Raw genomic sequence first — 25,346 nt, forward strand, 5'->3', positions numbered from 1 at the left:
ATTATAATAAAGGAGATAATTATCAAAAATGACAAACGCAGAGATAGATATAATAGAGAGGAACAAAGAAAAGGCAGATTCGTGAACCCATGAGCGATTTGAACTGAACAAAAAAGGTAGCTATAAATACAATATAAAACATAAATGAAGGTAATCGAACAGAGAAAGAGAATATATAGACATGAGAAAAGCGGTGAATAAAAACGGGGTGACCAGACTACCGACTATCCAGGGTAAAATGGGCGCAAATAGATGAGATGATATCGCTCTTATTTATAGTAGATGAACAAACACTCTATCAGAATCGTCGATCTCCGGTGTACTCGTACGCAGCACGAATCTCAGTGTTCACACTCCCCCCCAAAGGCGGGAACAAGTCGCCGAGCCCGCCATCTTTCGTCGGGTTCTGCTGCTGGTTCTGCTTCTGCTGCTGCTGCGTAGCCGGATCGTTGGGGTCGCCGAGCTTGGAGAACCAGACCTTGTTTCCTTCTTCTTGCGAGATGCCCGCAAAGCAGCGGTTGAAAATGTCGCTGTAGAAGTGGCACGGGACACCCTCGATTCCCTCCTTGACGACGTTCGGGAGGGCTTCCCAGTCTGCTACGTTACCGGCGGGGAAGAAGACGGTCTTTGCACCAGCGCGCTTAGCGGCAACAGTCTTCTCGCGCAGTCCTCCGATGCGGAGGATGCGGCCAGTCACAGTGATTTCTCCAGTCATGGCAAAGCCAGGATCAACGGGTTTGTTGAGCGCAAGCGAAAGAAGCGAGGTCGAGATCGTGACACCAGCTGACGGTCCGTCCTTTGGCGTCGCGCCCTCGGGGCAGTGCATGTGAATCCGCGCGTGCTCAAAGAATCGGTTCTCGGGGAAATGAGAGGCGATAAACATCTTTGCAAAAGTGTAGGCAATCGCGGTCGACTCCTTCATGACGTCGCCGAGCATACCGGTGTACTTGAAATTCTGCGTCGAAGAAGGCACCAGCGGCGCCTCCACCACGGACTCCACGTACATACACGTTCCGCCCATCTGGGTCCATGCCAGACCAGTGATAACACCAGTAGGCGGCTGCTCGTCGTAAAGCTTGTCGGATGTGTAAATTGGTGGGCCGACGTAATCAGCGAGGTTCTCGGCCGTCAACTTGATATGCACCGAGTCCGGAACAACAAGTGGCTGGACCTGCGGCTGCTCGGGAGCTGCCTTCTCAGCGCTCGCGTCCGCCACCTTGGCCTCACCTTCCACAGTCTCGGCGCCTTCTGTCTTCTCTGCACCGGCTGCTACTGTCTTCTCGGCGTCGACCTCCGGTGCCTTGGCTTCAGCTTCCGCAGTAATTACTTTCGCCTCAAGAACTTCAGGCTCCTTAATATCCTTGACGATTTCGAGCGCAGCCTTGCGGTACACCTTCTCGATCTGCTTCTTCAGGTTTCGAACACCGCTCTCACGGCAGTAGCTCTTGATCAGGCGTTCGATAGCCTCATCCGTCAGCTCAACGTTGACATCCTTCAGTCCCGAGTTCTCACGAGCCTGAGGAACGAGGTACTTTGATGCGATCGCCATCTTCTCCTCGGCGATGTAACCCGAGACTTCGATGATCTCCATACGATCCAGCAAGGGCTGCGGAATCGTGTCGATCATGTTCGCAGTGCAGACAAACAGCACTTTGCTAACATCGACAGGGATGTCAAGGTAGTGATCCAGGAAACTGTTGTTTTGTTCGGGATCTAACAGCTCAAGCAGGGCTGACTTGGGATCTCCCTGATGACCGTGACCGACCTTGTCGACTTCGTCAATCAAAATCAACGGGTTCTCAGTCTGGCAGTTCTTGAGAGACTGAATGATACGTCCAGGAAGAGCACCAACGTAAGTTCGTCGATGACCCTTGATCTCTGCAACATCCGCCAAACCACCAACACTGAACCGCTGGAACTGTCTACCCAGAGCGCGGGCAATCGACTTTCCGATAGACGTCTTTCCGACACCAGGCGGTCCCACGAAGCAAAGGATCTTGCCGTCCACGTTGCCACGAAGCTTGCCAACCGCAATAAACTCTAGAATACGGTCCTTGACATCTTTCATGCCATAATGGTCTTCGTCCAATACATCGACAGCGTGCTTCACAGAGTAATTCTCAGGTGACGTGATTCCCCACGGCAGCTGAGTGATCCAATCAAGGTACTTGAGTGTAACATTGTACTCTGATCCCGAGGGCTCGAGACTCATAAGCTTGTTGAGCTCTTCATCAAACACGACCTGCGCTGCCTCTGGCATGTTCAGTTTCGCAGCGCGCTCCTTGAATTTCTCAATCTGCTTGTCCTTGCCATCTGACTCCATTCCAAGCTCCTTTCGGATGACACGCATCTGCTCCATCAGGAAGTACTCTCGTTGACGCTTCTGGATCTTGCTCTCGACATCCTTGCTGATCTTGTTCTGCAGCTTTGCAGTCATAAGCTCCTTCTTGAGCAAAACAATTCCCTTCTCGAGACGTTGCACGGGATCGCGAATATCCATAAGCTCCTGCAGCTCTAGCGCATCCCCTCCGCAGACGGCAGAAGCAAAATCGGAGAGACGAACAGGCTCTTCGAGAACGTTTCCGTTCGAAAGACTGAGAGTGAAGGACGTGATCTGATCACGGAATGACGGGTTCTTCATGGAAATTTCCTTCAGGAGAGCGACAACTTCGCCCATAAGAGCTTTGACTGTGGGATCTTGCTTGTCAATGGGAAGATCGGGTCGGTCCTTAACACGGACAGTCGTGACACTATCGCGCAGGAAAGCCACTGGGTCTTTCTCTGGCGCACCTTTAGCTTCTATAATGATATAACGTCAGTATACAGTTCGAACCTCGATGAGATAAGCTCCTCATTACAACGACAAAATACACGCAAACTCACCATCCGCAACAACATCAAAGCTCGTAACATCAGTTGTGGAAGAAGATTCGCTTTCGCTCCGGCTCTCAATTGGCTTCTCCGGATGCTTGGCAATAAAAACCTCCTCAATCTCGATTCTCTTGTGGGGGTACAGCATGATGGTCAAGCCTTCACTCTGAACACCATCCCTGGAAATGTTTCGAGGAAATATGCTCGTGATCTGGGCTAGCACACCATTATAGTAAATCTCGTCCGGGGCCATGATCGCCTCGGTTTTCGGATTAGGATCCTTCTGCAAAAAGACACCGACATATGGGAATCCACGTTCCTTGAGCTCGAGAATGGCTTCGATATGTCGCTCGTCATGCAACACAACGGCCTTGTAAAATTTAGGGAAAATAGGTCGGGAGACGATAGGCAGCGCCATAAGCTCTGTAATGTTTTCGGGGACGAAACTTCCGGAGCTCGAGTCGCTTGCATGGTCGGACGGAATTCCGACCGTGCGTATCGTCACAAGCGGGCCTGATGTCAACCTCTCCTTCAAGGAATCTTTCGCCTCGGACTCGTTCTTGCTTTCCTTGACATCCTTCGATTCCTTTGATTCCTTCGATTCCTTCGATTCCTTCGAAGATGATTCGGGGGTTGAATCTGCTGGTGCTGACGCCGACGAAGAAGCAGCAGCAGCTTTGCTTTCGGTATTGCGTATGCGGTGACGAACAGCCTTAGGCTCCTTGGTGACGACCTCGCTCTTCGAGTCAGCAGAAGCCTTCTCGTCAGCGGCGGCCTCCTTCGACTCAGATTTCGCATCTTCATCCTTCTTCGACTTTTTGCTTTCCTTCTCAGAAGACTCAGCTGACGGCTTCTTGCTCTTGCTTTCGCTGTCGCCGTCGTCGTCAGACTTCTTGCCCGCCCTCCGAATGCTGGACTGCGAGAACGCGCGGCGCGAGATTGCCAGCGTGGACGGTGCCGCAATCCGGGCGCGCATGACGGCATTCAAGTTCCGGGAAGCGGGCGCAAGGAGCTGGGTGGGTTGCGACCGCGAGATCGCAGCAATATACGGAAGTACGCGGCTCATTTGTGAATTGGTGGAGTGTGGATTGAGCTTGAAGCGGGTTTGATGACGGTGAGGGCGAGTACTGCTGCGTAAACGCGGTATTCAAGAGTGGAAGATGTGGCGACGCTTGTACAACTTCCGTGCGAATGCAGAAAGAGATAGATGCGACTTCGACAACAACAAAAAAAGAGAAAATCAATCCCACTCAGTAGCTGAAAAGGCTTATGAGGGTGTGGAAGCTGAATGGGCGGTGGTGTGAAGTCGACACAAGACCGATGCTGGTGTCTTTTGGCTGAGAGCGGATGGCGGTGGAAGATCTGGAGCTTAGAAATCCGGCGCAAGACTGACCGGGTCACGTTCAGTCACACATGAGTCACATGACTCGTGATCCATTCTCACTCCATTTCCTACATCAGTCTCTAACTGCTTTTACATTATTGTTACTGAATATTTCCACAAATGATAGGTCGAGTTATTTATTGAATCTTCTGGATACTTAGATAGACAACAAACATAAGAGCGACGACGAACACAAACATTCATTCTCCAAAACGCATTTAGACATAAAAAGTAACGTGATCATTATATTGTGTTGGCCTAGACTCTGCTATAGCCCCGACTGATATTTTTGTTTTGTTTATTTAGTAGGGAAAGCAGTCTTGCCCATGTTGGGCTGGATGATAGGACCGCCCTCCTTAGGCATTATATCGAAGTCAAAGATATCAGCAGGGATCGAGTAGCTGACGCACGAGTTGGGAACATCGACGATGGACGAGATATGGGTCTCGACCGGGGCAGCCGACAGAAGAAGGTAGGCCTGCTCACCGGTGTAGCCGAATCCCTTGAGGTACTCGATAGCGTTGAGGACGGCCTGTCGGAAGGCGACCTTGGCGTCGAGGAAGTGCTGCTTGCCGTCGTCGTCGACGGAGATACCCTGGAAGGTGAGGTATCGCGAAGGACCGTAGTGCGCGGTCACGTTTCCGGGGATGAAGACAGGGTTGTAGATCGACATATCCTTCATGCCGTTCTTGATGATTCCAAGCTTGAGGGTGATGATTCCGTGCATCTCAATGGCACCGCAGAACGAGATCTCACCGTCGCCCTCGGAGAAGTGGATGTCACCGACCGAGAAACCGGCTCCCTTGACGTAGATAGGGAGGTAAGCCTTAGAACCTCTGCTCAAGTTCTTGATGTCGATGTTTCCACCGTGCTCACGAGGGGGAACAGTCCGGACACCTTCCTCGCCGACCTTCTTGGCGAGAGCGGGGTCGACGCCCTGTCCGATGTAGGAGCCCTCGGGGTTGGGGAGAGCGGCGACAGTGCAGCCATCGTTGAGCGAGGCATGGAAGTCAACGAGATCGGCCTCGCGCTTCTTCCACTTGTTGAGCATCTCGTAGCTGGGAAGAGTTCCAATGATACCGGGGTGAATGAAGCCGGGGAACTTGACGTGGGGAATGTGTCGGGAGGAGGCAAAGATTCCATCAATGTCCCAGATAGCCTTCTGCATCTGCGGGTACTTGTCGTTCAAGAACGCGCTGGTCTTGGCGGGATCCATGATAGCGGTGTATCCCCAGGGCTCATCGGGGAAGGGCTGGATGTCCTGGATGTCGACGATAAGGAGATCGCCAGGCTGGAGAATGATCAGTTATTAGCTTGGAGTTTATGGAGAGAATATCGACAAGGATTTCAAAACACACCTCAGCACCCTTGACCTCAATAGGGCCAGACAAGCAATGGATGCTCAAGGGGTTGACCTTGGCGATGTCATCGGCGTCGTCGGTGTTGAAGACCTGACCACCGGAGGAGTCGAAGCACTCGACCTTGAAGACCTCACCCGGCTCGACAGAGCACTACATCGGAGAAAGAAGATTAGACTGGCTCACGGTTGAATCTAAACGAGAAGATGCACTCGTAGAATTGAGTGGAAACTTACGTAGAAGGGAATCTCCGGGTGCCAGCGAGTGTGCAGACCAGGCTGCTCATGGTAGGGTCTGTGAAGATCCACAGAGATCTTGGTAGGGATGGCGTCTAGGTCAATTCGGTTAGTACAAGATGATAATACCTCATGCAAGAAGCTCTGCTGCTCTGTGATCTCAATTGGAGAGAACTCGTAGGCAGGCCATTGTCGGGGATGCAAGGTCGTGAACGCCGAGACCAGCAACGGCAGAGATAAGCGCAGAAAGAGAGAAAGAAGGAGATGGACGTACCGACAGGCATTTTCAATGTAATAGTCTGCTAATTGGCAACTGCTACAAGTAAAAGAGAAAGCGTAAGGAACAGGCGTGAGGGAGGGAGAAGAAGAGAATGCGGTCGGCTCGAATCTACCAGAGGTTTATTCCGCAGAACGTTCGGCTGCTGGCTGCTGGCTGCTGGGCCTGGCTGGCTCCTGGCTCATTGAACCTCAGATAAGCCAAAGCCCTGAAGCTTATCGTGGTTGACTTCTCCCGAGACTCGTCAATTGAGTTCCGGTTAGGGCTTTTGCATGCCTATTCGGGATAATATATGCTGGGCGGGATGGCTTGAGTGCCCGTCGTCGGCACTTGTGCGGAGAACAAGCCCTTTTCTAGTAGTGTGTGTTGCAGTCGTCTGAGTAGACTGTCTAGGGACGCAGGATATAAGTATGCTTGCTGCTCTGATCTGCATCTGCAATTGCTAATGGTAATGCTGAACCACGCCAACATCGAAGCAACGAATTGGCTATCAGCATTATCCCGATAGAAGCACGAGACGGCAGCTAACAACACATGCAATGCAATATCTACACCAGTAACAAATCAAGATTGAAAAAACCAGCCGTACGCCGCGCGTTGAGATGATTCCAACAACACTCCACTCCATACCGTCCTCCAATCCACTACCCTCTCCCCGACCACCATGCAATGCAATCGCAGCTCAACCGATCAGCGCCGAGTCGTCGGCGCCAAACGAGATAATCTGCAGCTCAGTATAGTTCCTAACCAGATTCCGATACGCCTCGCTCCATCCCTTGATGTCGTCGAATTTGTCGTAGTTTTCAAGGTACCGCGTCATCCCGCGCTCTCGCAGGAACATGAACGCGCGAACACGGAACGGAGCAGCAGAGCTGAAATGGACCTCGACAGTCGCACTTGAACGGTACAAGTTCTCGAGGTCCTTGTAGTCTAGACTTTCCATCACCATCGCCATGATCTCCTGGGGAAGAAGAAGCAGCGGAGCGCGCGATGATTCGAGAGGCTGTTCTTCGACAGCGCATACCATCGCCGTTTCTGTTTGACTTTGACGCTGCTGAATGACTCCTACTTCAAGATCCGTAAAGATGAAAGACAATCATCAGTCTATTATATATCAATCGAATAACAACATGATGAGCTGCTTGACGATAGCTGCACGCAACTGGGACTGTTGAGCCTCTTGTGCTTGCAGCTGCTCGCGCGAAGGCTGATGGCAGACAAACCAAGTCACGTGATATCAAATACAGTTTAAAGGCTCTCCAAATATAGCTAGCGTACACGTGCAAGACCATCGGCCTTCGCCGAGCAACGATCTTCGGAGGGCAGCGTCGGTATATGGACAAGATACCAGTCTTGGAAAGAGAGTGCTTGTTGGTTATCTAATCTCGCTGTGCCATTCCAGAAGCCGTCAAAGGAGCTGGGGACAGAGATAGCGCTGCGAAGGGTGCCAGGGGTTTGTTCTATTGATCGTTGCTGTTAACTTCCCACGCGTGCACTCACAGCAGGGAAGCCGAGCACGGAATAGACGAGACCGGCACACGCGCGACAGAAACGAGCTGTTAATCACCTAACTCATGACATTATCGGAGAAGACATCCTTACTAGACCCAGGGCGATCCACGCGACCCGCAGACGACGATATAGAGGAGATCACCCAGCTTTCTCCGCATTCGAGCTACGATTCGATGTCGAGTTCGACATTCAAGCGGAAGATAACCGCAGCCGGGGAGGCCGAAGCAGAGAGTTTCTGGCAAGGAGGGACGGTTGGCGAGGAAGCAGCTGGACTGCTGGAGCAAAGTGTTCTTGCGGACGAGGACTTGACGGCGACGGTTGTCGAGATCGATCCTGAGCTCGAGCGGTCGATATGCCGGAAGCTCGACTGGCGACTTCTTCCAGCGCTGAGTCTTATGTACCTTTTCAAGTGAGTGCCGTGATACTCGACAGGCGTACTTTCGATTTGGCTTGACTAACACCCCGCCCAGCTCCCTCGACAAGAGTAACCTTGGGAATGCCAAAACCGACGGGATCGATATGGATCTTCACTTTCGCGGCAACCAGTACAATCTGCTGCTATCGATATTCTACGTGCCCTACGTCCTATTTGCTCTCCCTCTTACTCTGGCGGGAAAGAAGTACGGCGTGACCCGCGTGCTTCCGTTTCTGATGTTTGGTTTCGGTCTGATGTCACTAGCATCTGCCGCATGCCAGAACTGGGGAAGCTTGATGGCTGTCCGCTGGTTTTTGGGCACGTTTGAGTCTGCGTTCTTCCCGCTCGTTGTGTTTTACCTGACGACTTTCTATCGTCGTGGCGAGCTTGCGCGACGGCTGGCGGTCTTTTACGCGGCCTCGAACGTCGCCTCTGCCTTCTCAGGTCTCCTGTCGTTTGCGGTTTTCCAGATTCAAGATTCTCCTTTGGAAGGATGGCGCTGGCTTTTCATTATTGAAGGTGGGTGCACTGTCTTTGCTGCCCTGGGGGCGTGGGCGTTCCTGCCACGAGATGTATCGTCGGCAAAGTTCTTGACCGAGGAGGAACGAGCATTGGGTTTCCTACGCGTGCAGAGCGACTCGTCAGCTGTCGTGAACGAGCCGCTGAAAATCAAGGAGGCTTTGAAAGTGTTTGCACACCCGGTCGCATGGGGGTGGCTGATTCTCGAGGTCAGCCTCGGAGTGCCGCTTCAGTCTGTGACTGTGTTTCTACCGCAGATTGTCGAGCGACTGGGGTATTCTACGGTCAAGACTAATCTGTACACGGTAGCTCCCAACATTAGCGGAGCAGTGGTTTTGCTGCTTTTAGCATTTATGTCGGATAAATACCGCCTGCGATCGCCGTTCATTGCGATAGGATTCCTGCTGCCGGTGCTGGGATTCATCATCTACCTCGCGATCAGCGACGTGAACGCGCATTTGAACGTGGCGTACTTTGCCTGCTTTCTGATGACTGCGGGTATTGCCGCGCCCTCGGTTCTGCTATCGACCTGGTTTTCAAACAATATCCCGTCCGAGGGCCAGCGCGCGGCGCTTACGGGCGTCGGAGTCCCGCTTGCGAACCTGATGGGCCTTGTATCGGCGAACGTGTTTCGGGAGCAGGACAGGCCGCGGTATGTGCTGGCGCTGACAGTGACGGCTGCGTTTGGGGTTTTGGGGGTGGTTGTGAGTAGTGCGATGGGTGCGTGGATGAAGTACGATAACAATAGACGCGATAGAAGGCAGAACGCGTGGGTTAGAGGGGAGGTTGCGACTATGGTCTTGAGCGAGGGGCCAGCTCATCCGGGCTTCAGATGGTTCATTTAATGAGGGGATATATGTGGAGTATGGTAGATGATGAAGTGATGACCAAGCTGTTGTTGATGATAAATCTAATGAAAGTTGATTGATGTATGTTTCAGCCCTTAAGCCGCGAGTATCTCCGTCCACCCGGTGCTAAAAACTCACCCCGGGCCAAGCGTCCATAAGAATAGCTTGAATGGATAATGGAGGGCCTGTTGCTGACAAAGGAAACCTTGTAGCGGTTACAGTCTGATTGCGTGTTAATGGCACAATATAGCGTTAGTGTGCTCCAAGGCCGGTGCACTCGGAGTTAAAGTGCTCGGATACCGGCAAGGGTTTGTGCGATAATGGGCAGGATCGGCGGCGACAGGCAAAGTATTAAATCGTCGGATTGGCCGAGCTGCAAACGAGGCGGGTTCTCGGGCCAGACTGCGGTTTGTTCCGGTTTACTAGAATGGTCTTTGTCAAGTCAGTCAAGTCAAGCCAGTCAGTAGTCATGCCACGGAGACAGAGGAGCGGCGATAAGAAGCTGCCCCAGCCCTTGATGGCGCCGGCCGAGGAAAGTGCGCCGCGAGACGCAGCTCGTGTTTGTGGGCCAGAGATAGAGAGAGAGATAGCGGCCAGCGCTGCTCGTCCTATTTTCTATAACAATCTGGCCTAAACACTGACTTTGGCATTGGGAAGCAGTGCGGAGCAGACAGATACAGGGGAAGCACGATCTTCTCGGCAGAGCGTGTTCATGCTTCATGTCCTGTCTGTCGGCGCCAGCTCCACCTCCGCGCCCAGCTGAGCAGCCACTCCCGTCTAACAGCACACAAAAGCCGGTCATCTACAATCAGACGCTCTCGGTGAATCTGTAGATACCACTTCAGCGCTATTTCTGCACGCATATCGCAAGCCGTCGGTGTCAGCAAATACCTCTGAAGACCTAAACTCCGCTCTCTAAGTTTAGTGCTGCGTCGGCAGCGTGGAGCCTAAAAACCTAATATCCGTCCTCCGTCCGTCAACGAGTCTGCAATAATTGAGCCACCTGTCGCCGGTCTTCTCGCTCATCCCCGCCCTACACCATCGGCTTCCCTCTTGCCTGTTTCCCATCCCTCATTGCAGTACACTCTTACCATATCGCTAAAGTAGAGTACACCGGTCTTTGATGGGTTCCAGCATCGACAAAGACGGTCCTGTGCTCGTCTCCTCGACGTCGGCTTCCTCATCCTCGGCCTCGTCTTCGGACGACACCGCCGTTCAGAAAGGGATGACGACCGAGGACGCCCGCTCACTGCGCGAAGACGACGAGGAAGATGAGGGAGCAGCGCAGGACTATGCGCCTATCAAGCGGAACTTGGTCTCGCGCGTTTTCCGCAAGATAAATCCGTTTGTGCCAATCGACCCACCTCCTGTGCCGGCGGAGCCAAAGATGTCGCCCGAGGAAGGGTGCTCGTTTATGTCTAAGCTTCTGTTCGGTTGGATGAACGAGGTTATGAGTGTGCGTACTTACTCTATGCTATCGGAGAAGAAAGGATTACTGACTGAAAATTTGAATATAGATTGGCTATTCGCGACCGATACAGGAGAACGATATCCCGCTCGTACCCCCCTCTCGTACCGCGCACGCGATGACCGAAAAGTTCCTCGAAAACTTCAGGAAGCGCTGTGCCGAAGTCGAGGCTGCTTCCGCGTCTGGGCAGAAAGGCAAGCTCGTGCGGATTAAAGAGAAAAGTCTCGTGTTTTTGGCGCTCCACGATACCTTTAAATTTGACTTTTGGGCCGGGTTTGTGCATCGCAATGTCGTCGATATCGTGCAGATGACTTCGCCGCAGCTGTCGAGGAAGGTCATTTATTGGGTCTCGGACAAGTACGTTTATGGCACCGGGAACAAGGGACGAGGAATTGGCTATGTCATCGGTCTCGTCGCGATGCTTATCGTGGCGTGCTTTTGCCAGCAGCAATACTTTTACGCGACCTCTCGATTCGGATCACACTCGCGAACGGTGCTCATCAACGCGCTTTACCAAAAGTCACTGGTCCTGTCAAACAAAGAGCGGCTCGAGTTTACAAACGGAAAGATCACAAACTTGATGTCGACAGACACCTACCGGATCGAGTTCGCGTCGATGTTTTTCCATCATCTGAGTAACTTCCCCGTGCCGATCATTATCTGCGTCGTGCTTTTGTTGGTGAATATCGGGTATCCGTCGCTGGTCGGAATCGCGCTCTTGTTTGGCGCCATGCCGTTCCTTGCCATAGCCACGCGCACGATCGCCCTCCGCCGCATCAAGTCTACGATTTTCACCGATCAACGCATTCGTCTTACGCAGGAGCTTTTGACATCCATGCGCGTGGTCAAGCTGTTTGCCTGGGAAAACGCGTATTTGCAAAAACTGGCCACTGTCCGACTAAAAGAGATCAAGATCGTGCGCTATCTGCTCACTCTTCGGTCCGGCTTGTTTGCAGTCTCGATGACGGTCCCTATCTTTTCGTCCATGATTGCGTTCGTCGTCTTGTCTGTCACAGGCCATCTCATGGACGCCGCCAAGGTCTTTGCCAGTCTCTCGCTTTTCAACATGCTGCGCATGCCACTCATGCTGATCCCCATCGCGCTCAGCACCTCTTCCGACGCCTACGTTGCGTGCGGCCGCATCCAGGCCATGCTCGTCGCGGGCGAGCTCGAAGACGCGATCACCGCGGACGAGAGCCTGGACTGCGCGCTGCTGGTTGAGCGGGCGTCGTTCATGTGGGAGGAAGATCCGGAGGCGTATCAGCGCCGGATCGAGGAGGAGAAGATCGCGGCCGAGAAGAGAAAGAAAGAGGTTCCGCGCGCGGGACCGCCTGGGTTTGGACCTCCACCTGGCGGGCCACCGGGAAAGAAGAACAAGAAGGAGAAGGAGAAGAAGAAGGCGGGCGGTGGGCGGCGACGGGGATTTTGGTCGCGAAAGTCAAAGAAGACGACCGATCCCGAGAAGGAGCTGGAGGAGAACGCGAACGCGCTGAGTCGGGTGGTGTCGATTGAGTCTGCGCATGTTATAGGCGCGGACGCGGACGCGGACGAGGAGCGCGCAAATCTCGACGAGTTGATTGAGGAAGACGACGGCGGGAACGAAGACACCGGCGACAAGTTCACTGGCTTGCATGATATCGACTTCCGAATCGAGCGAGGCGAGCTAATTGTGATTACGGGCTTCATTGGATCCGGCAAGACGTCGCTTTTGGCGTCGCTTGTGGGCGAGATGCGGCAGACGGGAGGATCGGTGAAGATTGGCGGGAAGATTGCGTACTGCCCGCAGCCGTGGATCCAGAACAGCACGTTGCGCGAGAATATTTTGTTTGGACGGGAGTACGATGAGGACAAGTACAAGCAGATCTTGAAGGCGTGCGCGCTGGAGCACGACGTCGAGGTTCTGCCGGCTGGCGACCAGACCGAGATTGGCGAGCGGGGGATTAATATTTCGGGAGGGCAAAAGGCGCGGATTTCGCTCGCGCGAGCGGCGTACTTTGAGTCCGATATCGTGATTCTGGACGACGTGCTGTCGGCTGTGGATCCGCACGTCGGCCGGACGCTGGTGGATGGGTGTATCTGTGGGCTGCTGGGCGGGAAGACGCGGTTGCTGGCTACGCATCAGCTTCATGTTTTGCCAAAGGCGGATCGGATTATTTATATGAATGGTAAGGGAGGGTGCGTGATTGGGACTTATGAGGAGTTGAAGGCGTCGGTTCCTGAGTTTGCTGAGTTGACGACTTATGGTTCTGTTCAGAAGAACGAGGAGGAGGAAGAGGAGGAGGAGAAGGAGGAGGAGGAATTGCCGCCTCAGGTGCTGGTGAAGGCCGCAGAGGTAGAAGATGAGGCCGCAGAGGTAGAAGACGGCGAAGAAGCAACTGAGGCAGCAGCCGCCAAGACCAAGAAAGCAGGCAAGCTGATGCGGAAAGAAGAACGCAACACCGACAGCGTCTCGTTCGAGGTCTATCGCGAGTACTTCAAGTTAGCGGGCGGGCCTGTTCTTGGGTGGGGTGTTGCGCCGCTTGTTACTGCGTTTGCGGGGTTGGTTGCCGGGTTGCAGATTGTGACGAATCTGTGGCTTTCGTATTGGACTTCGGATAGGTTTGATCGGTCGAATGGGTTCTATGTGAGTTTACCTGTTTTATGTTGTTATGTGGATTGAGTACTGACAGACGGTGTAGATTGGGATCTATGTCATGCTTGGAATGGTTTGCACGATTTTCTTTTTCCTTCTCGGATGGGCTACCACGATTGGTATGTGTCTCTACCATATTTAAAGGAGCTTGGGCTAACTGGATTATAGCTGGATCCCGGGCGTCGGTAAAGATGAATCTGAAGGCCACAGAGAAAGTGATGAGCGCGCCAATGTCGTTTTTCGACACAAACCCGATCGGGCGAATCATCAACAGATTCTCAAACGACGTCGAATCGATGGACAACACGCTGACGGATGCATATCGGCAATACCTGATTTCGGTGACAAACATCATTGGAGTGCTCGTGCTGATTATCGCGTATCTTTATTGGTTTGCGATCGCGCTGGTGCCGATGGTTGCGCTTTATATTCTGTCGACGGCGTATTACCGCGCGTCGGCGGTGGAGCTGAAGCGGTTGGACTCGAACTCGCGGTCGACGGTGTTTTCGCATTTCTCGGAGACGTTGACGGGGTTGACGTCGGTGCGAGCGTATAATGAGCAAGAGCGGTTTAAGGCGCGGATGGAGAAACAGCTCGACTACATGAACCGGTTTTCGTTTATGATTCTGGGGAACCAGCGGTGGCTGTCTGTGCGGATCGAGTCGATTGCGGTAGCGCTTGTGCTGATCGTCGGACTTTTGGCGATCTTGGTGCATTTCTCGAGTCTGTCGGCGTCGAGTATCGGGCTCGTGCTGTCGTACTGTATCACGCTTGCGATGCAGCTCGCGATGGTGATCAAGCAGCTCGCGGACGTGGAGAACCATATGAACGCGGCGGAGCGGGTGTATCATTACATGGCCAAGTTGCCGAGCGAGGCGCCGTACGAGATTCCCGAGACGAAGCCGGCGGAGTCGTGGCCGGAGAAGGGCGCGATCGAGATCAAGGACGTGTATTTGAGGTACAGACCTGGGTTGCCGTATGTGCTTAAGGGGCTCTCGCTGTCGATTCAGGGGGGCGAGAAGGTTGGAATCTGCGGACGCACGGGAGCCGGGAAGTCGTCGATTATGGTCGCGCTGTACCGGTTAGCTGAGATCTCGAAGGGTCAGTTCCTTATTGACGGAGTGGATATTTCAAAGATTGGGCTTCACGATCTACGGTCGAAGCTTGCGATTATCCCGCAGGACCCGGTTTTGTTTCGAGGCACGATCCGATCTAACCTCGACCCGTTCAACCACTACTCGGACGCGCAGCTATGGGACGCGCTGCGGCGGTCGGGTCTGCTGGGCGACGCGGACTCGGCGGACGAGTATAATGAGAAGAACGGACAGCAAGGCGGGCAGGGTATCGGGAAGTTCCATCTCGACCAGGCGGTTGACGACGAAGGTCTTAATTTCTCGCTCGGCGAGCGGCAGCTGCTTGCGCTTGCACGCGCGCTGGTGCGGAATTTCCAGATTTTGGTGTTGGACGAAGCAACCTCGTCGGTTGACTACCAGACCGACGCGAAGATCCAGCAGGTGATTGTGCGAGAATTCAGCCATTGCACGATTCTGTGCATTGCGCACCGGTTGAAGACGATTATCGGGTACGACAAGATTCTTGTGCTGGACGGGGGGAAGGTTGCGGAGTTTGGGCCGCCGAGGGAGTTGTTTGGGATGGATGACGGGATTTTCCGGGCGATGTGCACGAAGAGCGGGATCCAGGATGAGGATTTTGAGGTTGCAAGGAGGTTGCTGTGATGTGTTGATTATGTGCTGCTTGTTAGTTATGTCGGTGTTCTGTAGTTGGTGTTTGTTTGTTTGCGAGGTTAGGTTTAGTTTAGTTTGCTTATGAGTTATTTGGTCTGATTGTTTGTTGATTGAATAGTGAATGATAATGAGGGTATTAAGATGATTAGAAGATGATTATAAGGTAGAGGGTAGGGTGGATGTGGTGATGACGACGAATGGCAGTTGCGGTGATGATGACGAATGGTGGTTAAGTAATTAGCCGGCGGGATGAGCGTCGAGCGCAAGCGCCGCGTCAGAGCGGTAACGGCGAGGGTGGGTAGAGTTATTTGAGTTGTGTTGAGCTGTGTCGAGCTGTGTTGAGCTGTGTTTCGGAGTTTGCTGTTCGCAGGTTAGGTTAAACGTGGCAGAAAGAAGACAGATGTGGTAGCAAACCGCAGTTTAAAACAGACGGGTATTTAACAAGGAGAATGAGAAGAGAAGAGGAAGTCGGCACTCTGGCCGAAGGAGAGTATCAGAGCGTGGCCGGGGTGGGGATCAGAAGGAAATGAAATTGTAATCCGCGGAGAGACGGCAGAGCAGTGATCGAGACGGTGATCCGGCGTGGGCTGGATGCGCCCGAGCTGGCCTGTGCTGGGATGAAGTAAGAAGAGAAGAGAAAAGTAGATAAAAGAAGAGAAGAGAGAAGTAGAGAGAAGAAGAAAAGAGAGTAAAGAGAGAATAGAAGAAGATATCAAAGCATCTATTCTATAAAGAGAAGAGGAGAAGCAAAAGCATTAGTAATTCAACAAAACGATCTGGATGCAACAGCTGTGACTCGAGGCGGCTAAAGCTCCGCAGCGGACTCGGTCACAAACTTAGGCTGTCAAGTGAGGGGAAGGAGTAAGGATCCGCCGCGGGATAAGTCACTTATTATTTGCTGTGTTATTATGTAGTAAGTAGTGTAGTTATTGTAGTTGTAGTTATTGTAACTATTCTACTGTATTCTACACTATCTACACCATCTACATATCTACACTACTATTAAAATACTACGGTCTACTACTAAAAACAAGTACAAATCCCATCCAATCCAAAACCTCTCATTGGTAACACTTTTGTGAGTGAATTTTCTCTTCCCCGCATTCCCTCGCAGACTCGCCGCCAGCTGCTCTTTCGCTCGCTCTTCCTCTTCCGCCTCTCGTCGCTGCCTCCTTCCCCACTAACTCCCTTCCTGCTCCCCTCCCCCATTTCCCTCTTTCTCTCTTCCTCTTTCTCTTCCTCCCACCCCCCACCCCCCACCACTCATCATCTCATATCCCCTCCCTCCCATGAGCTCGTCCGTCAAGGCCTTCTGCGCTTCGACGGCTTCTGCTTCCGCCTCGGCCTCCTCCTTCGCCTCCATGCAGACCGTCCTCCAGCTCGGCTCCGCCCTCGACTCAAACTCCCGCCGCCCCCGCAAGCAGTACATCTGCCGCCACTGCCAGGTCGCCTTCAAGCGCTGCGAGCACCTCGCCCGCCATGAGCGCTCCCACACCGCCGAGCGGCCCTTCGTCTGCCCCGTCTGCAGCCGCGGCTTCACCAGAAAAGACCTCCTCGTCCGCCATCAGCGCATGTGCGACGGCACCCGCCCTAAGCGCAAAGAACGTCGTCGCTCCGTCATCCAGCGCGTCATCATCCGCCCAAACGAAGTAGATCCACCAGAACTCGACCAGCAGCAACTGCAACTACAACAACAACACCAGCAGCAGCCATCCCCGGACAGCAAAGATCTTCTGCGCGAGCAGCTCCTCGACGCCAGCACGCCGCACCAGCCCTCGCAAGAGATCCAGCTCCATTCCGACCCGCTCTCCTCCAAACCAAAGCCTGCATGGAACGACCACGCCCTTTTCGACATGCTCGATCTCGAGCACTCTCCTGCCGAATCCTCCGTCGCGCTCTCGACCCCTTCCTCCGTCGCCGAGACCACCACAACTCCCACCCGCGACCTGCAAGAGGCCGTCGTCGCCACCGCTTCCCAGTTCGCGCTCAACATGCAGGACTGGAGCTTTCTCGACCAATTTCGCATCCCCGACATCTTCAACAACAACCTCTTCGATTTGCCGGCCGCCCAACCTTCCGTCCCCACAACTCCCTCGTGGCTGCATACCGAGTTTGGATATTCACCTACCTCGACCGATAACGAAACCATCGTCGTCGACGACAAAGCCTCTCAACTCACCGACGCCTCTCCCTCGCCGATGCCGTCCTCAGCTCCTCATCACAACTATCAATCTCTTCCCTCGGCAGGTGCGGTCCCTGGCTCGAACTTCACCGCCTCGGCCTCCGCCGGCGGACCGCCAGCAACTTTCCCGACCCGCTCGACTCAAACTCAGCATATCTGGATCGTGCCCTTCGACGACAACTGCCGCGCCTCAATGATTGCTCTTTTGTCGAACCTCACCACATCCAGAGATATCTTTGTCTTTGATACCCTTACCATGCAGCGATATCTCTCAGTCTATGTCACAAACTTCAGTCTGCACTTTCCCATCATCCACCCGTCGGTTTATCAGTTTGAGGTTTTGAAAGAGTACCACCGAAACCGACATTTATACTCAAACGTCCAGTCGGATTCGAATTACCCCTGGGAAGCAGTGTCCACCGCAGTCCTCACTGTTGTCATGGCCGCAAACGGCGCCGTCCACTGCCTTGCGCACAAGGATGCCCGCGTGCTACGAAACTGGGCACGCAGACTGCTAGCTGAGCTGCCGAGCGAGGCCACCCTGCCGGACGAGCGTCGGCTCGGTCTCGTCCAGGCCCATCTCATCCTCTCCGGATTCGATGCTTGGAGTGGCGACGACCAAGGTATGCAGGTTGCTCTTGACGAGCAGGCATTTTTTGTCCGCTTCTGCACCCTCGGACTCAAGAAACGATGCGAGCGGGTTACCTCGTCTTGGAAAGAGTGGATTGTGCGTGAGAGCTGCCATCGACTGTTTTGGGGCATTTTCATCGTCTTGTCCGACTACAATATCACTTTCCACCAAATGCTTCCGCTGCGCATCAACGACGTCGGCATCTTGCTTCCCGACAGCGAGACTCTCTGGCACGCGCGGTGCGAAAGTGACTGGCTCGCGCTCCTGCCGTCCTGTCCGCCGCCGTCGAGCATCGATGCCGTCGTCCTCTCGATCTTGAACGACCCGTCATGCAGAGTGAACGAGATTGTGGAGATGCAGGCGTCTCCACCTTCGTCGTGGTTCAAGGCAAGACGAGACGGTAGTGAGTTTGCTGGTACAGGTACTACCGCTAGCTCTGGCACTGGCAGCGGAGAAGATGGTGGTTTGGCGGGTGGCGACGATGGCGCCGGTTCGCCGTCGTCGGTTACCTCGACCGGTACGACCGAAGAAGACGAGACAGCGACTAGGGTGATTGTGATTAACGAAAAACCGCATGTGCTCTCGTTGTTTTCGGTGTACATTGTTATGCATGTGATCATGAACCATATCTGGACGGCAGACCAGGTTCTGCAGGTTGGATACACGCCGTCCGCACCTCGGATCCAGGAGCTGAACCAGCTCCGTCTCTTCACATTCCAGCAAGCCGAGCGGATTCTCACGCAGTCTGCGCAAAATCTCGCGAAATCGCAGGCTGAATTTGCGCGCCGCGTGCCCGGTGCCGCGGGGGTGCCAGTTTCGCCGATGATTTTCAACTCGTGCTCGCTCGTGCGGGTGATGCAAGTGCGGTTGTTCAAGTCGTCGAGCGTGCTCAACAGTTTGCTGTGCGATCCCGAGTTGAAGGCGAACATGGACGACGCGCTAGAGGAGTTTTTGGATTCCAAGCCGGAGATGGGATCGCTGGTCGACAAAGCGCTGGACGAGGCGGTTCTCGGTCTCGAAGTACAAGTCCGAGCCGGACCGACGATGATCAAGCGATTGGCTCCGGTGTATTGGAATGTTGAGCATGCATTGTGTGGCTGGGATTCGAGTAAGTGATTGTTCCGTTTGAGTTGTTGAGAGAGTTGCACTAACATTCTGTAGATTTGTTCCTCTCGCGTTGGTTGCATGAGATTGAGATCCGCACCGCAATGTCGGGATATGTTCCTACTCCGTCCGAGCTGTCTATCCTCAAACGCATTCAGAATCTGCTCCGCGAGGCCAACATCCTCAAGGAAGACATCATTGTCGATACGGAGCAAGACCAGATGCCCGCGCTCAAGCCTCAGAAAGAACTCCCGTTCAAATCCAGTCTGTCGCTGGCGGCTGCGATCGTCGAGTTCTGCTCTGATTTGCTGGACGATACCTGGGTGTGGGGAGTCTCGGTCAAGATGGCCTTGATTCTGCGACAGCTGGGCGAGAAGTACCGGGCGCGCAACCTGCAGTGTCGGATCATGAGCTTTGATCGCCGAGGCAGCGAGTCGTCGATCGACTCGACGTCGTCGTCGTCGTTTCTGCACGGCCAGGACACGATGAGCGAGTTTGCGTCTTCGACATCGACGAGTTCGTCGGCGAGTGTGTTTGGGACGTTGCAGCAGGGTCGGGGAGGAGGGGTGGGAGAGAAACGGCGGCAATCGGCGTTCTAGCTTGACTTTTGATGATGTATATAAAACATAGGAATATAACTTGGCATACCAAATATACTAGATCTGCAAAAGTAATTGCAAAGTAATTGCAAAGTAATTGGCGACCGAGGGGTACTTAACTAAAGCACAGCAAAGGCTGGAGGGGAACGGAGGAAGGTGGGATGATCAGAGCTGCTTGCGCTTCGGCGTTATTTATCCCACTCCGCGCGCCCTGCGGTTATATTCCCACACCACCCTTTAACCTTTAATCCAGAACGGCGTAGAAGGTCGCCTGTCGAAGGTGAAGGTCCCGCGTAGCCTATTCTGTCGAGATTGATAGTCTCTGCTAACAGTCTTCTTCTGCGGTGGTGGGGGTTGTGACGACGGATCAAGCTGTGGGACTGGAGGTGGGTTGTTCGCGTGCTCTTCCTGTACAACTCGCTTCCAAACTCGCTCCTCCCCCACCCTCTCTTCACCAACTCACTCTTCCCTCTTAATGATCTGAGCGCGCAGACAAGTAGAAGCAGCAGGCACCAATCTTTAATAAATCAGCATCTCAGCGCGAACGTGCGTGTGCCTGGGCCTGGGCCGGATTAACTACACCCGCCCAACCGCGGCTTTTTAAGTTTTCCCTCATCTTATGATTCTGTTTCCCGTACGCCGAGGATGTGCCGAGCTTGTTGTCCGAGCACTTTTAGCGGACCGAGAAGGAAATCGGGGTGAGGGGCTGTCATCTTTTTGGATGTTTGGGTTGGGAGACGTGTGGGAAGGCTGTGGGTGGGTGGTGAGTTAACGGCTATGGGTGGAAGGAGATTTGGTGAATCCCTGGGGATTTCTGTGTATTTTCTGGTACAAACAAAACAAAGATAATCAAGAAACCCAACTCGAATCGAAAGAAAGAAAGAAAGAAAGAAAGAAACATCTCAAAAGATCGCGCGTATACATCTCCCCAAATCATAATCAGCAAACCATCCCCAAGCCCACATAGATCTCAAAAAATCACAACAACTAAACAGCATCAAATCATCTCTCAAATACGAGCCTTCGCAAGCCGCGCCGACATCGCGACAAAAAACACAGGCACGATACTAATAACCTCGCTAACACCCGCCCACGTAGGTCCGACACGCACCTTGACAAACGCACCAGAGGTCATCAGCACCGCAAACAGGTTATACCCGAGCGCCCAGCAGACGCCGATGAGGATCCGCGCGCGCACCTGGCTCGCCAAATCGAGCAAGTGCACGACCCCCGCGATATCGCCCGTGAGCACGCACGCGTCCGCGGACGCGAGCGTGATGCCCTCCGAGGTCATGCTGAGTCCGATGTCGGCCTCAGCCAGCGCGAGCGCGTCGTTGGCGCCGTCGCCGCAGAACAGCACTTTGCCCGTGTCGGAAGCCTTGAGCTCGTTGATGTAGTCGAGTTTGCCCTCGGGCGAGGTCTCGGCTGCGAAGTCGGAGATGCCGAGGTCCTTGCAGACGGACTCGACCGCCGCGCGCGTGTCGCCGGAGAGGACGTGGACGGTGATCTTGCGCTGCTGGAGCTTGGCGATGACTTGCTTGCAGTTCGAGCGCAGCGTCGAGGCGATGCCAAATACGGCCAGCACGGGCCCGTTCTTGACCCCGACGCAGAACAGGGACGAGCCAGAGGCAAGCAATCTTGCGACACGGTCGTCGGTCTTGGAGAGCCCGACAAACGCGGGCTTGCCGCACAGCAGCGTCATCGTCTTGCCGGTTGTCGGGTGCGCAAACGTCGTCTTGATGCCCGAACCCACCACGTTCTCGAGCTCGCCGACAGGGTACTCGTCTTCTCCCTCCTTCTCAGCCGAGTCTGCGAACCGCTCGGCCATGTACGCCGCCACCGCGCGCGAGATCGGGTGCTTATTCTCCACCACGACCGATCTGACGAGTCCACGGACGGGCAACGTGCTCGCCTCGTTGAACCACGCCGAGTTCACGCCGAGGTTATCTGTCGTCAGCGTGCCGGTCTTGTCGAACACGATATGGCGGACCTTGCGCGCGGTCTCGGTCGGGGCCGCGGACTTGAGCAGCACGCCGTAGTTCTTCTTCCCGGCCGCGACGCCGATCGACAGCGTGAGCGGGATGACGAGCACGAGCGCGCAGGGGCAGGAGACTGCGAGCGTGCCGATCGCGTAGGTGATTGCGTCCGAGACTGCTCGCGAACCAGACCACTTGCGCGTGCCCTGCGTGTTTACAAGCACCCAGATCAAAAACACGGCGCACGACACGACGACCATCACGGGAGTAAGGTACTTAGCCACCGCCTCGACCGCGTCGCTCTGCCTCGTTCTGAACGAGGTCACGCTGTCGACTAAAACTTTCACGTTCGACACCGAGTTCTCGGGAACAAGTCGCGTCGCGCGGAAAACGACTGGCGCACTCGACACCAGCTGCGCACCCGCCAGAACCTCGTTCCCGCGCCGCTTAAACACCGGCAGCGACTCGCCCGTGACATGGGACTCGTCGAACTCGCCCGAGCCAGAGACGATGATTCCGTCGGTGACGGATTTCTCGCCGGGGTTGATGATCACGCGATCGCCGTATTGCAGGAGCGAGGCCGGGATCGAGTCGTGCTCGGGGAAGGCCTCGATGCGCATCGTGGTGGGTTGGTACACGTCGAACTTGACCTGGTCTGCAGCCGCGCGACGGATCAGGGCGGTGATGACTTTTCCAAAGAGGACGAGGGCCAGGAGAAGCGAAGAGGATTCATATAGCTCCTCTTCGTCTGTCATCTTGCCTACGCGGTGGAGACCGTAGACAACGACAGAGTAGATGTACGCGACCGACGTCGACAGCGCGACAAGGCAGTCCGAATCAAGCGCGTAGCGGTGGCGGATAGTGTAATACACCGACTGATAAATCTTGCGCGCGCACCCGAGCTGGATGATTGTCGCCAACACCAGCATTGCAGTCGACCGCGCGAAATACGAGCTCTCGCTGAAATTGCCCCACGACATCACCAAGATCGGGATCGTGAGCGTGATGGCGACGCCGAACTGCAGGATCTGATCGCGCGCTTCTGAATCCACCGTGACGCCGAGGATCCTCCAGTCGTCAGAGTTATCGTTGTCGTCAGAGTTTGGCACAATATCTGAAACATCCAGGCCCAAACTCGTCATCTTGTCGCGTGCGGTGGTGGAAGCTGGGTCGAAACTGATTTTCCAAAGCCCTTCGCCTGCTTTCGTCACATCCTTGCCTTCCACCTGTCGCGACGAAAGTAGATAAAACGCCGTCTCGTTCATCCGCAGGACCGAGGCCTTGAACCCCGTCTGACCTTGCAAATCCGCGCAGATCTTCTTCGGCGAGGTCAAGTGCGGGTAATAATCGACCGAACCCTTGCCAAACAGAAAGTTAACCGACACGTTCGAGACGCCGTTCATTTTCTGCAGAGAGCGAAATGCTTTCTTTTCGCAGGACGAGCAGGTCATGCCGTGGATCGAGAGCGAGAGCGGTTCGGCGGTGGCAGAGGCTTCGAGGTCGAGATCGTTGGCTTTGTCTTCGGCAAAGTAGACGAATTCTTTCTTCTCGTCGTGGTCGTCGTGGTCATGGTCATGGTCATGGTCATGGTCATGATCGCCGTGATCGTGCGCGTGCGCATGAGAGCGGTGGCGACGCCCGTGACGATGGCCATGCTTATGCTCCGTCCCATGAGCATGCTGATGTCCATGCCCGTCGTGGTCATGACTATGCGCCCCGCCATGGTGACGCCGGCGACGACGAAGGTTACTAGTTCCATGCTCGGCGTGGTTGTGGGCGTGGCTGACAGACGAACGCGAGAGAGCAGGGTACAGGAACGAGTACGGACCGTTGGACGCGCAGCAGCCTGAGCCGACGCCGAGTTGGCCGACGATCGAGCACAGGCAGCGGCGGAGAGACTCGCGCTGGGTTTGCAGGAAGCGGGAGTAGTGGTTTGCGATCGATTCGTGGTTTTCGCAGCTCACTGGGTGGATGTTAGAGCATATCCAAAACAGTAACATAGATATAGAGAGAGCACATACCGAAATCCTCGCGCTTGCATTCCTTCTCGCAAAGTGCCTTGGCCAGACGATCGACACACTCATCTAAAAACACACCGGTTAAAACCACGCGCAAAGCAAGCTGTGATATAGAAATACATACCATCGCAAGAACAGTTCGCCTCAGCAGTCTTCTCCGGCTTCGCGCCACGAAGACGGATAACCTTATGATCCAAGGCAGCGAGCTCGAGAGCAGTAGTACCTTCGCAGCACACCAAGAGCGTCTCGGTGCTTGACGCAGGCGAGGTTTCGATTTGAGCGCAGCACGGTTTCGCGGTCACGGTCGATTCGGATTTCTTCTTGTCGCCACAGCAGGTGTCTTCGGAAGACTTCTTGCCGCAGCAGTCGTCGGAGGCGTCCTCGTCCGCACCACAGCAGGAGTCCTTCTTCTTGCTGCAGTAGTCGTCGTCAGTGTTGTCCTTCTTGCCGCAGCAGTCGTCCTCAGCGCTGTCCTTCTTGCCGCAGCAGTCGTCCTCAGAGCTGTTCTTCTTGCCACAGCAGTCGTCCTCAGCGCTGATCTTCTTGCCGCAGCAGTCATCGTCAGAAGCGTCCTCGCCCGCACCGCAGCAAGAGTCCTTCGCGGTCTCGTCCTCGCCCGCGCAGCATGCGTCTTCCTCCTCGTCGGAATCGCAGCATCCGTCAGACTCGCAACAGTCGTCTTCGTCATCATCATCCGAGCTGCAGCACGTGCTATGCGCGTCTTCGTGATCGTGGTCATGGTCGTGGTCGTGAGCGTGATGGTCATGGTCGTGAGCGTGTTCGTCCTTTCCAGGCGCGCAACAGCCGTCGGCGCAAGACGCGTCGACGACCGCGGCGGAGGAGGTCGATGCCTGGATCTCTTCGATCTCGATCTTTGACGCCATCGCTCGTGGATAGTAACTATCTGCTAAAAGCGAGAGAGGGCGAAAGAGGAATTAGTTGCGAGAAGAGGGAAGAGGAGAGGTGGCGGCGCTGGGAGGGCGGGGGGCCAAGGTGGATTATATAGCGAGGCGAGTTTTCTGGTGAAGAACCAAAAAAAACATAAATTGATTAACTACGCGAGAGTGCCGGTCACATCATCATCTCCGCGCCCAGTCCGACTCCTGGTCTTCTCTCTTTACGTCCTTCAAACTTTTAATACGTCCATAGCAATTATTTGTGGAAATCGGTATCGCTGCAGGACCGAGAGCGAACCAGACCGCAGGCCGGCGGGCACGTTCCTGTCTGGCCTTAGGCAGAAACCGAATAATCTGATGGCTTTTGCAGATTTAAAATTCGGAAATCAGGGGTAGGCACCTTCCGATAAGCTGATCAAGGCCTTCTGCTGGCAACTGTATGTTGGAGGCACTTTGCGCTCCAGACGATTTCCTCTCTGCTGTTGCTTTCAATTATTTCAAAAAACAGAGCATCGCCAAGCAGCAGCAGGATCCAATGATCTTCAAACCTGCCCGCATGACTTCACCGCTGCCGAGCGCGGCGGAGCAGCAAACGTACTATAAAACGATTAGGTTTTCGGGTCCATGGCCATGCCGCCTCCACTTCTGCATTTATGCCCCATCGGCTCTGCGTAA

At 54.4% G+C, this 25,346-nt stretch overlaps 6 protein-coding genes across 6 annotated transcripts; 3 read left to right on the forward strand and 3 right to left on the reverse strand.

The window, feature by feature from the left end:
- Positions 1–298: 298 nt before the first annotated feature.
- Positions 299–4,347, reverse strand: BZA70DRAFT_260312 (putative mitochondrial serine protease Pim1; the record flags this gene model as incomplete). The annotated part of the gene is made up of 3 exons (XM_064910877.1): positions 2,872–4,347; positions 1,274–2,790; positions 299–1,222 (listed from the first exon to the last, which is right to left on the reverse strand). The coding sequence occupies exons 1-3, from the start codon at positions 3,935–3,937 to the stop codon at positions 299–301; spliced, it is 3,507 nt and encodes a 1,168-aa protein (XP_064766412.1). The 5' UTR covers positions 3,938–4,347.
- BZA70DRAFT_283557 (formamidase FmdS) lies at positions 4,348–6,346 on the reverse strand. Its single transcript, XM_064913452.1, has 5 exons — positions 6,124–6,346; positions 5,850–5,944; positions 5,614–5,766; positions 4,562–5,546; positions 4,348–4,486 (listed from the first exon to the last, which is right to left on the reverse strand). Exons 1-5 carry the CDS (start codon positions 6,131–6,133, stop codon positions 4,413–4,415), a joined length of 1,317 nt encoding a protein of 438 aa, XP_064766413.1. The 5' UTR covers positions 6,134–6,346; the 3' UTR covers positions 4,348–4,412.
- Positions 6,347–7,320: 974 nt separating this feature from the next.
- On the forward strand, positions 7,321–9,512 carry BZA70DRAFT_283563 (major facilitator superfamily domain-containing protein). The gene is made up of 2 exons (XM_064913453.1): positions 7,321–8,047; positions 8,109–9,512. Exons 1-2 carry the CDS (start codon positions 7,701–7,703, stop codon positions 9,415–9,417), a joined length of 1,656 nt encoding a protein of 551 aa, XP_064766414.1. The 5' UTR covers positions 7,321–7,700; the 3' UTR covers positions 9,418–9,512.
- A 1,295-nt stretch (positions 9,513–10,807) lies between these two features.
- BZA70DRAFT_300049 (ABC multidrug transporter) lies at positions 10,808–15,256 on the forward strand (the record flags this gene model as incomplete). Its single annotated transcript, XM_064914684.1, has 4 exons — positions 10,808–10,876; positions 10,938–13,511; positions 13,567–13,639; positions 13,689–15,256. 4 exons carry the CDS (start codon positions 10,808–10,810, stop codon positions 15,254–15,256), a joined length of 4,284 nt encoding a protein of 1,427 aa, XP_064766415.1.
- Positions 15,257–16,518: 1,262 nt separating this feature from the next.
- Positions 16,519–19,307, forward strand: BZA70DRAFT_78709 (uncharacterized protein). Its single transcript, XM_064915404.1, has one exon. The coding sequence runs from the start codon at positions 16,555–16,557 to the stop codon at positions 19,192–19,194; it is 2,640 nt and encodes an 879-aa protein (XP_064766416.1). The 5' UTR covers positions 16,519–16,554; the 3' UTR covers positions 19,195–19,307.
- Positions 19,308–20,680: 1,373 nt separating this feature from the next.
- BZA70DRAFT_283574 (E1-E2 ATPase-domain-containing protein) lies at positions 20,681–24,762 on the reverse strand. Its single transcript, XM_064913454.1, has 3 exons — positions 23,900–24,762; positions 23,779–23,841; positions 20,681–23,720 (listed from the first exon to the last, which is right to left on the reverse strand). The coding sequence occupies exons 1-3, from the start codon at positions 24,657–24,659 to the stop codon at positions 20,791–20,793; spliced, it is 3,753 nt and encodes a 1,250-aa protein (XP_064766417.1). The 5' UTR covers positions 24,660–24,762; the 3' UTR covers positions 20,681–20,790.
- Positions 24,763–25,346: the final 584 nt, after the last annotated feature.

This window comes from Myxozyma melibiosi, assembly GCF_037950935.1.
Source record: "Myxozyma melibiosi strain Phaff 52-87 chromosome Unknown BZA70scaffold_12, whole genome shotgun sequence".
NCBI classification, from domain to species: Eukaryota; Fungi; Ascomycota; class Lipomycetes; order Lipomycetales; family Lipomycetaceae; genus Myxozyma; species Myxozyma melibiosi.

What these genes read in the sequence shown, in the direction of transcription:
- BZA70DRAFT_283557 (XM_064913452.1), bottom strand. An exon ending in ACCCGGAGATTCCCTTCTAC is followed by an intron (nt 5,767 to 5,849) that starts GTAAGTTTCCAC and finishes TCTCCGATGTAG; the next exon opens with TGCTCTGTCGAGCCGGGTGA. An exon ending in TTGAGGTCAAGGGTGCTGAG is followed by an intron (nt 5,547 to 5,613) that starts GTGTGTTTTGAA and finishes ATCATTCTCCAG; the next exon opens with CCTGGCGATCTCCTTATCGT.
- BZA70DRAFT_283563 (XM_064913453.1), top strand. Translation starts at nt 7,701, where the DNA reads ATGACATTATCGGAGAAGACATCCTTACTAGACCCAGGGCGATCCACG. An exon ending in AGTCTTATGTACCTTTTCAA is followed by an intron (nt 8,048 to 8,108) that starts GTGAGTGCCGTG and finishes CACCCCGCCCAG; the next exon opens with CTCCCTCGACAAGAGTAACC.
- BZA70DRAFT_78709 (XM_064915404.1), top strand. Translation starts at nt 16,555, where the DNA reads ATGAGCTCGTCCGTCAAGGCCTTCTGCGCTTCGACGGCTTCTGCTTCC.
- BZA70DRAFT_283574 (XM_064913454.1), bottom strand. Translation starts at nt 24,659, where the DNA reads ATGGCGTCAAAGATCGAGATCGAAGAGATCCAGGCATCGACCTCCTCC. An exon ending in GGCGAACTGTTCTTGCGATG is followed by an intron (nt 23,842 to 23,899) that starts GTATGTATTTCT and finishes GTGTGTTTTTAG; the next exon opens with ATGAGTGTGTCGATCGTCTG. An exon ending in ATGCAAGCGCGAGGATTTCG is followed by an intron (nt 23,721 to 23,778) that starts GTATGTGCTCTC and finishes ACATCCACCCAG; the next exon opens with TGAGCTGCGAAAACCACGAA.